General features: G+C 35.0%; 1 protein-coding gene across 1 annotated transcript; it reads left to right on the plus strand.

Moving 5' to 3' along the window:
• The first annotated feature begins 670 nt into the window (after positions 1-670).
• Positions 671-10,798, plus strand: Surf4 (Surfeit locus protein 4). The gene is made up of 6 exons (XM_019049766.2): positions 671-922; positions 1,795-2,058; positions 2,910-3,042; positions 3,704-3,801; positions 4,832-5,011; positions 6,037-10,798. Exons 1-6 carry the CDS (start codon positions 851-853, stop codon positions 6,121-6,123), a joined length of 834 nt encoding a protein of 277 aa, XP_018905311.1. The 5' UTR covers positions 671-850; the 3' UTR covers positions 6,124-10,798.
• Positions 10,799-10,880: the final 82 nt, after the last annotated feature.

The raw sequence follows: 10,880 nt of genomic DNA on the forward strand, positions 1-10,880 counted from the left end.
ACACCCAACCCACCACTTTTTTTTTTTTTTTTTTTTTTTCTTTTCAGGACGGTTTTAAGGCAATCTACCGACTGTGGTATTTAGCACCTTTATGGAGGTTATGTATAATGTTAGCGTTTGTGAGTTAGTGCGCCAGCGCGTACTGGACTCGTGGCCTACAGCCTAGGGATCGCACGTGAATCTGGTCTGTCAGAGTTGTCATCTTACGCCCATATTAGCCCATTCGCTACTGATGATTTTTATTCAAGATTTAGGTAATGGCAAATATGATTACTAACATCGGGATTAGGGCTACGAAAGTTTGAAAACTTACCGATAAAAAAGAACTGGGAATATCTGTGACACTCTCGGAAGAACCATCATGCTGGGTGAGATCGTAGAAATGGCGAAAGCATTGTCCAACCTTTGACACTAAGATATGAAGAAAATAATAAATCTGTGATATCTGAGAAGATATGAAGGGATTGCAAACTTAATAAAAAATACATTTTGATCATAGGATACTGACATTTTTCTTTAAACACTTACAATTAGATGAATTTGAACAATTTTTAAGAAGGCATGAGAACTGGTCACGATCGATAGGTTATGTTTACATTCACAATCTAGCTGATTTTTGTTGATCAAAGAAGTTGGACACCGATGAATTGTCGTTTTTCGTGTCGTTTGTTTTCTTCTTCCCCGAGTTGACAGGTTAACTTCACTGACACCTTTTCTTCCACATCATCTAATCAATCTGGTCTAATTTTTAATTCCACCTTTTTTTAATTTCTCTACTTCGGAAGAGCCTGCCATCAGTTTGCCAGTGTGTCACACTGGCCCCTTCAATTTTTATTATTTTGGCCTGAACATGGTTTATAGTGCAATGGATCAAGTTGTGCCAAATGAATACCTCCGGAAGGCTGAGGATTTTGCTGACTTGGTGAGTCTCTTGGGAATTTACTGAAATTCGGCCCATTTTTTGAGTCTTCAAAATCTAACCCAGGCCACTGTTTTGATTAAGCTTTCCATATCAAGCGCTAAAGTACAACTTGTCGGTGATGGATTTTCTATTACGCAAGGCTCTTCAGACGACAAGTAGGAAAACTGATTGATAAATCTTTAACGCATAAGAACCATGTGCTGTCTTGATTTTATCACCACTTTTGACAGTGGACAAGGGCTTATGGCTCTTTGGATGAAAATGTAATCAATTTACATGCTCTGCGACTCCGCAAGACACCTGAAAAGTTGATTGGCAGGGTTTTTTGACCTGAAAGCAGGAGTTATCAGTTTTCTACCATCAATGAACTGTATTCTTTGACTGATCTTGGATCTGTCATTCACTTAAGTAATCAAGTGGTGATGATTGTTCCTATCATCTTGCCACACGTCAATACTGTAATCTTGTCCAGCAGGCAAGAGGAGCTCTGGTTTACGGAACTTACCTTTCGCGTGTAGTTCCGTCAACTTTTGCTTGTGCGGACAGGGCTTTCACCAAAAATGCGCCCAACACAGATAAATGCATCTTATGCATCCACCCCTTCCTCCCCTCTGGCACAACTATTTATTGGTTCTTATTGATGTTCTAAAACAAATGATAGGGGAGCGGCAAAATACAGGCGGCAAATAGGTTAATCCGGCCCTGCTTTTGAGGTTCTCACAGATGGTGGTCTACATGCAGAGATTATGGATAGATGTGGCCTGAATACCGTTTGATTTTTACACCAAGACCCTTAGTATTATTCTCATGGAAACCTCGATGCAATAAACTTTTTTTAATGGGCTCTAATTAATTTTTTTTACCATTTTCAGGTTTATAAGAAGACAAAAGTATTCCTTCCAACTGCTTCAAGACTGTGTCTCATCTCAACTTTCATTGAAGATGGTTTGCGAATGTACTTCCAGTGGACACAGCAAAAGGAGTATATGGACATGTCATGGGGTTGTGGCAGCTTTCTAGCAACTCTTTTTGTATTCATCAATCTAGTTGGTCAATTAGGAGGCTGTGTTTTGGTTATAGTTCAGAAGCAAGTCCCTGCTGCGTGTGGTGTGCTCTTTTTCATCGTAGTTTTACAGGTAATTACTCCTCTTTCTCATATTTCAGCCAAAATAGCATGAATGACGCAAAGAAAAAAGAAACATCATTTTCAAACTAGAGCAAGAGAACTTTGCAGTTGTGCTATGTTTGTCTGCTCTTGTGAAAGTAAGTCAGGCGGTTGCATTAATTCAAGTGAACGTACGTGCACCTTTAGCGGGCAATAAAATGATGTACTTTGGATAGTAAGTCCAATGACAGTGAGGTGAACATCGTAATAAGTCTAGTGAACATTGAAATATTGATTATTTAGAGGCATCAAGTGACACACTGAGTGTCTAGTATATGCCCTTCATACATCTTCTTTTTGTTTTCTGTGTTTTTTTTTTTTTTTTTTTTGTCAAAGAAGAATACTGTACATCCTTTTTACAAATCATGCATCAGTTTTGTCATTTTCGCAACGCATATGTCGATTAAACTACATGGAACTTTGCTGTTTGAGCAGCAAAAAGTTCTTATTTTGCCATTCATACACCTTTTAATTTGTTTGAGATAAGAAGTAATGAAAGAGTGTAAAATTATAACAAGTTCTATACATTCTAATAAATGTCTCTCAAATTGCTGTCAAAGCACAAAGCACCTACACTCTAATTTAATCATGCGAATATAGAACCACTCATATCTAAAGATTCTAACATATCATTATTATATTACCTTATTATCAGTGCAGTGGCCATAAAACCGACCAAAGGTTTTTTTCTCTTTTTTTTGTTACCATATCTACTGGGTAGTTAAAGTCAATGCTTCCCCCAACTTTTCAGTCTAATTATTTTGGTCCTCCAGAATATTCCGTTCGGTCAGGGCTAATATTATATTTTATTGATCCTTCCAGACTTTTGCGTATGATATTCTCTGGGATCTGCATTTCCTATTGCGTAATCTAGCTTTAATTGGTGCTCTACTCCTCGTTCTGGCTGACAGCAAAGCTGAAACAAGGACATTGCTGGCTGGTGTTCCAACATTAGGTAAGTTTTTCAATGTTTATTGATAGCCTGGGTTTCATGAACTGTCCAAATGTCATAACTTGGTCACTAATTCTATTCATTGTCAAGAAATCTCAGTCCAGTGTTTTTATCCGCTTTTAGCTCAAAGATTGCAGCTGTAGTTGGAGTATACTTTGCTATTCACCTAGAACAGTCAAACAGTCCAAATGTCTTGAGTTTGGTGCCAAATTCTGCACAATGGGGCAAAATTGTTCCAACTGCCATTTTTCCTTTGATATTTTAAGTGGAGACCAATCTATGCATCAGAGTTGATTTATGTACCTGTCCTTGAGCCTGAAATTTGTTTTCAAAGCAAATAGTTTAAAAATTTCGATTATCTGAGTTTGAATATTGCACCATCATTACCAACAAAATTGGAAATCTAAAAAAATTGCTTGCTAAGAGAGACTTAAATGCTGCGCAGCCTTCATGACATGTATTCAAGAGACATTCAAATATTCAAATAAATTCAAAAAAACCTAATTATAATCCTTATTGTAGCTCATCCATGTGGACCAGTTCCCCAAAAAAAGGAGAAATTAAGGATTTCCCAGACAGATCTTGTATTGTGAGTGATTTAAATACTTATTTAGTCTTTTAATGTTCATTTCAATTCATAATTTATATTTTGCATTTGTTTTAGATACGAATAAACCTAAAAATTATCTCCAGCTTGGAGGAAGAATTCTTTTGGCTTTCATGTTCATTACCCTAATTAGATTAGAAATCTCATTTTTCCAAGTAAGTATCAATGATTATACTTTTTACTTCACCCATACGCTCAAAAAACATCTGATGTATCTTAAAATTATTATAATCAAGTCTGTAGAACAACTCGATTTTGTTTATGGAATACTTAAGGTCCCTTTTCCCATGGACTGTCACAAAGGATTTAATTGTCAAATAAAATTTTGCAACTTTGCAGATCAATGAAGACCCCCTAGTTCTTACCCCCTCAATTACCTACCCTTATCTTGCATTAAACAACCTTCAATCGAGGATGCCCGGATCCTGCATTTTTAGTATTGCAGACTTCACTGTGGACCTAATGCAACCCTGAAATTACATGTGTCATCCCAAAAACAAATGTCTGCTAAAAGGAACTGTAAATGCTCATGATGCCTTTTACTGGTAAATCTTGAATGCTTAGGTTTATTTTGTGCTCACCAGAGTCATATATTCTTTAAAATTTTACATGAATGGCTAAGTGCAAAGAATGCGTTTTCCCATTAAGACATTGGGTGCAAAAAGAGCATTTCTTGGTTGCGGTGTTTTAGAATCTCCATCGTTAATACATATTTTAGAGGGGAAATTTTTGGGTGAATTTTCTGAAATGTTTCAGTTTCAGTATTGTAAAATCTTAAAGAAAATTCAGTGAAAATTTCATTGAATTCCATACATTTTCTTCAATCATAGTGAATGAAGCGTTAACAGAAATTCTGAAATACCGCAATTAAGAAATGCCATTTCTGTACCCAATGCTTCAATTGCTACTTTTAGAAATCTCCTATCACATCCTTTTTTTTTTTCAAAGAAAACAACTCAAAATTTCTCCTTGCAATTTTGTGTGATTATTTCAAAACAAGTGAAGAAAATTCTCAGGAAATCTCAATAAAAATTGTCCGTTCGTTTCTGTGGGAAGATGAGTTGAGACTTTCAATAACGCAGTCTGAAATACGCATTTTTCTACGTTACAATCATTTTTGGGTCACTGTGTGTGCTCGCTTTAACGACTGTGTGATTATTTCTTTCATTTTCATTTTTTTTCCAGATTTTGCAAGACTTATTTAGCTCTGCATTAATGATTTTAGTAATGATTGGCTATAAAACAAAGCTAAGTGCTTTGCTGCTGGTTGGGTTCTTATCATTCCTCAACTTTTATCATAATGCTTGGTGGAATGTTCCATCTTACAAACCTCTCCGAGATTTCCTGAAGTACGACTTTTTCCAGGTATGTATTGCACATAATATTGTTGTTCTGAAGCTTTTAAGTGAAATCATATCGCATGAATAATGATTTTGATGCTTGATTGTCAAGGTTGTTTATTTTTGTGCTTGTGCAAAGAGGAGATGGACACATTGAAATACTTTCCCAAATTCACTATCCAGTTGGCTGATCTCTAATAATTTTAATTTTGTCAGGGACCAAAAGAAATTATGAACAATATTTTTCCTTATTTTTTTTTTTTTTCAACCTGAATGAGGTTGATTGGTTGCAAAAAATGAAAGTTTAAAAAATTATTATTTCTGACTCTTTTATTGGTCTTTATTCTTTCATTGGTTTTGACACACATTTTGGATAACAGTAAGACTATGTAACTCATATTTTCCCTTCAAACCCTGAATTAAATTGCAGATCACTTTTAAATCTATTTTTTATTATCTGAATGATACACAGATCTGTTATAATGGAAATTTAGTCTTAGGTCTCTCTCTTTATTTAAAGATACTCAATGTCAACATGTTTTAACATTTATTCCAGCGACTTTTTAAAAATAAGCCAAAAATAGTGCAAACTGTGGTGAAAATTGAAACTAGGTTTTAAAAAAAGTGTTCAGCCCGTGGTTCGTACGTAGTTGCTGTTAGCTGACGTACTTTAAAGTCGGTGACTACTCGCAAGTATCAGTCTCATAAGTCCGATCTAGAGCCATAAGAATCCATTGTTGCCATGCATGAGCTGTATTTGATAGAGTCAAAGTGAAGAGCCTGATGAATGCTATTCTTTAGCCCCTGAAATAGACATTTTTGTCTGTTGGAGGCTCACCAAAAGTAAAAGGAATACCTTATCAAATGAAAGTGTTGTCCTTTTACGAAAATTGTTGCATAAGAAAGTATACTACAGCTGCTTCTACTATGACAAATTTCTGACATATTTGGCTTGCAGTTGCAGTGATTCAAAAACTGAGTTTTGGGTGCAAAACTCTAAATGGAATTTCCTTTAGTCAGGAGGCTAATGCATGTATTTTCCTCTTTCAGACGTTTTCTGTCGTTGGTGGTTTGTTAATGATAGTGCTACGTGGTCCGGGTGGTGTGTCGATGGATGAACACAAGAAAGATTGGTAGAGGCTACAATTAAAGGAAATCAAGTCTGAAGAACTCCTACCAAAAAACTGCTACTTCTCTCAAATTGCTCCTCTTCGCTTTGTCTCCGTAAGCGTCCAAATACTTCTTATATTTAGGATTTTAATTTTATAAAGGAGTTTATTTTCTTAAAGATGAATTATTGTACTGTGTTTCAGAGCTGTTTTTTATAATCATATTTTGTTCTTTAAACTCAGATTTGCCCTCCATCCCATCTTTTTTATTGCACAATCTAGGCAATTTTAAACTTTTACTTGCAGTCCAATTTTAGATGTTCCCTCGAGTATTTCGTGAATATGCGAATTCCTCTGAGACTGTGCTCAATTCAGGAGCAAAGGTCTACATTATCTGTCCCGGTTTAGAGAATTTTTTACTCAGGTTTGCCGATCTCCTACCCATGCGTATTTCAAATGTTGACAAGAAACCACATCCATTAATAAGTGCTATTCTTAATTGCACCATAAGTTCTGAATCCATTGATAAAACTCTTGTTAAGGGATTTATAATGAGCTAAGTTTTCTTAATTTCTCAAAAACAATTTGTAGGTTTGGCAATCAGTATGCGACCAGTATATGAGGTAGGGGAATATTTTTGAGATGGCTCTGGAAAAATTCTGTTTCTGAGTGTCTTGTTGGTCGCAAACCAAAACAGAATTACAATTGAAAGGATTAAGAGTAAGCTTTCAATTACAGGTCCGGAATTTTTGAGCTTCAATAGCTTTTAAGAATTAAAACTTATTGATTGATTTAAACTAATTGATAAAACTTACTTTTTTTTTTCTAATGATCCATGTAGACCCTTCAAGAAATCTTGCACGAAATAGATTTTATAATCTTTTGGTGCTGGATTCAAAGTTATTCCCAAACAGTAATGTTTTTCTGGGAGACCCATGTTATTTACATCATAATCAAGGCAGTATTAAGGTGACATCTATTTCAAAGGCCTTCTTCTACCTCATACAGTAATAATGTAAATCATATGAGTCTTTCTGAAGAAATAATTTGTTCATGGACTATGATAGCTATCATGATCGGTTTCAACACATTTTTTACTTTCATGCCCTACCAAACTTCTATGTCTTCCCCTCTTTCTACTATATTTTTTATACAGCCTAGAGGTTTGGCTTTTACGGATCATATAAATAGTTATAACAAGATGTTTATGTGGAATGGTGCAATCTCTTCTTCTTGGATGATACTGAGATGGAAAAAAATGAAATTCCCTATGTTTGCTAGGAAATCCAGGGTAGCCCAAATATTAATTCTTCAGTCATCTACGTCAATTTTACCCGAGTCTGCTTTAAGTTTGGAACCAAGTGAACTCCCCTGAGAAAGAGAAATTAATATGAGGCCCTTCCTTTCAGTTTGAGAAAATTCAGTGGTATGTAAGAACAACTTAACATGGCTTGAGTACCTTTAAGATTTTGAGAGCATATTCCAAGACTTTGGAATATGCGCTGGAATGAATGCTGCCTTGAGTGATAGTGATATTCCTTCCTCTATCAAGTCTACTTCTATAGATCCTGCATCAAGGTGATGACATATGTTCCATCGACAACAGAACTGTTGTCGTTAGCTTTCACAGATTGCAGTATGCACCCGGTGTACACCTCAAAACAAATGTGGCATGCCCCTTGTTTCGGACTCTATATGCGCTATCTGGCTGATGGAATGAATTTTGAAACATAGAATATATTTTCCATTCTAAGCAAAACTTAAACCCAAGTAAACGAATCTAATATCTGTTTATTGTGTATCAGTGTGCGACATGGACAACATCTCCAATACTTACATCATCCCTCATCTATACATTGTCTCTGGTGTCAAAACCACTTAAGATCTCTCTCATAACAAGGGAAGGCAGTTTTCTGTAATTTAATTTTTAATTCTATTAAGTTTATTGTGTGACAATTCATTTTGTCTATTTGACAATTTAATTTTTAATTTTAATCATCTTAGATGTACGTACGTTCTTGCTGTTATTGACAGCTGCCAAATTTTGTTATCTTTCTAAAATGTATTCTCACAAATAACTGGATTCTGGTTCTCTTTTTAAAGTTTTGCATGTCTATTTACATATTATGTGAATGAGTAGGTGATAGCAACTGTCCTTTATCAGTAAAATATTCATTTTCTATGCCTGGAGGTCAGTAAATACTTATTGTCTGCCCCAGTTTGCTTTTATTTGGCACACTCATGCGTAGAGAAAACTAGTATTAGTCTTGAAGTACATCAATGGCTAAAGAAGAAAAACGCAAGTCACTAACTGCAACTTTAGGAATCTCTATTCTTGTTTAATTTTTTCCAGAGAAAATTCACCAACAGAATGAGACAATGGCAAAGAAGTTTTACAGGATTAATGTAAAATGTTGTGAAAAAACAAAAACATTTATTAAATAGTTCAAAAAAGCTTTTCTGAGGTGAAAAAAAACTAATTAAAATCTGACTAACCAAAAGCTGACAGTCGAGTTGATATAGCAGTGCGAAACCTGAAACTGAGCTCAGCCAATCAGCAAAAGCTGTTTCCCCGCTTTGTTACGTCATCAGAGCCCCCTTCCCCCAAATATCGTTTTAAACTGATCGCATTTTTGGCATTTTCAAAACGGATTCTCTTTGCTAATTTGAGTTTTTAAAGATAGAATTCTTAGAAGCTCGGTTTACTCTGTACTTTAAAAAAATGGGTGCCACTGGCCCATTTCTTGACAGCTCCTGCAAATTGTTCAAAAATATTCACAGAAAGTTGCAAGGAGAAATTTAGGTTAGTGTTCTTATAGTCTGTTTGTGTTTCCATAATCAGAGATTCTTAAATGTTGAGAATATTCGAAATTTTTCGACTTAATCTATCGATGTGTGTTCTCCTTGAAACTCCTGGAGCCTGTGAAGTTTGCTTATCCATATAGCAGTGCGTTCATAGTTCATGTTTGTACAAATGAGGCAATCGTAGAAGTCATTAGGTTGAAAATATAATGAACCTTTTATCTTTTTGCCCTTAATTTGCTTTAAATATGCTCATAGTACAATGACGTAGCCTCAGAAGTGTTTTTGTGGTCTCAAAAGTCCCTTGATGTGGCCTTTTTTTGCCATTTTGGCATAAATATTACATTCCTGTCAACGTTACACCTTTGCCTCTCCAGAATCATCGTAATATATAGGAACTAATTTTTTTTTTGTTTGTTTTTTTTTGTATGAAGAAACTGCAAAGTGTCACTATGATGCTGTTTAATATCATTTCCCAGAGTTTCTGAACAAGTAAAAACTTCCATTGGTTGTTAAAACTGTGACTAGGACTGGAACTGCAGATTTTCTCTTGCCTCATAATGATAAAGTGAATTTGGCAGGTAGAAAAGTAATGCGTAAATTCAATGGTGAATGGTAAAGATACAATTCTTTATTATTTAAAAAAATACCTGTCAAAACAGATAAAACCATGAGGTAGTAGATCGTGGATACCACCTTACGCACCACGCCTGGACCACTACCTGACATTTGATTGACGAATTGAATGGATAACTGGAACAGAACTAAGAGAAAATCGGAGAACTGGAAGACCTTTTTGTTTTCCTGGACTACCATCCATGCCAAAGAGACAAAAGTTGAAAATTACCATCAGAAGCTTTGTTGCTGGTTGCACAGTACTTGGGATCAAACACAAGAGCACAGTGTGTGAAAACACCTTTAATAAGTGAAGTAATTTCACCATTTGGTTGGGTTCTTCGTCTTCAAGCACGCTTGAATCTCTAAATAAACTAGCTCAGCGGCCATTGCTCCTCCTTTCCAAAGCATTTAAACTGAAATCGGTCATTACAGGGGGACAGGTGATGGATTCTCCCTTTTAACCATCAAATTAGTGCAATTGAATGAGTATTTACTGTTACACTTAGTTTTTTCTTTCCTCTTTAAAAATGTATGTACAATTAAGATGAAAGGACTGTTTTTCAATTTGTTTATATAGTTTGTTTTATTTTTTATTTTTAAGGTAAAATCCACAAATTGTTTTAATTTAAGAGGTAATGACTGCAGTAACAGCATTTCTTGGAATATATTCTTTTCAGATCCGTGCAGTTTAACAATTGATTTATGTCCGCATCAATGGAGTTGGCCAAATCATATTCCATAGTTATTATTTTTCTTCCTTTTTTTGTATCCTCAATAACACTGTATGGTTTACATCTTAACTTAAGAGGAATTTTAGTTGCTTCTCAATCCGATAAAAAATGCTGCGTTGAGCATAGTAAATAAAGAACAGATAAAGTTCAAATTTTGAAGGCAGTTAAAAAGGGGAGGTTTACACAGCTGTATTCAAGGTAGAAAAGATATTTCTGCAGAAATGCTATTGCTGGATCCAGCGCTTCTTTTCCATTTAGAGAACCAGCTTGAATTTTTGCATCTGCTCAAGTCTTATATCTTAATTTATCAGATTTTCTCTCATATTTCTTAATTAAAGGAAATCATTTGCTGCTCTCTCATGATCTGTAATACATTTCTCTTTTTTCTTCTTCTTTCTTTCTTAATGTGTACAGCAAAACTGTTGAATAAATAAAATTTAAACGAAGTAAAAGTTAATTATTAAACATAGTAAGTAATCGGTTTATGTTTCATATGATGTCCCTCAGTTATTAGATTTCTTACTTTAATTAAAATTCTAGCAATGTTAAGTAGTTATGATGTTCTTTACTTTTTGTCGTCAGTCACAAGAACTGAAGCTCCTGCCTAAAATTTCAGATTGATGAACAGTTAAAC

Source organism: Bemisia tabaci, chromosome 2 (assembly GCF_918797505.1).
Source record: "Bemisia tabaci chromosome 2, PGI_BMITA_v3".
Taxonomy (NCBI): Eukaryota; Metazoa; Arthropoda; class Insecta; order Hemiptera; family Aleyrodidae; genus Bemisia; species Bemisia tabaci.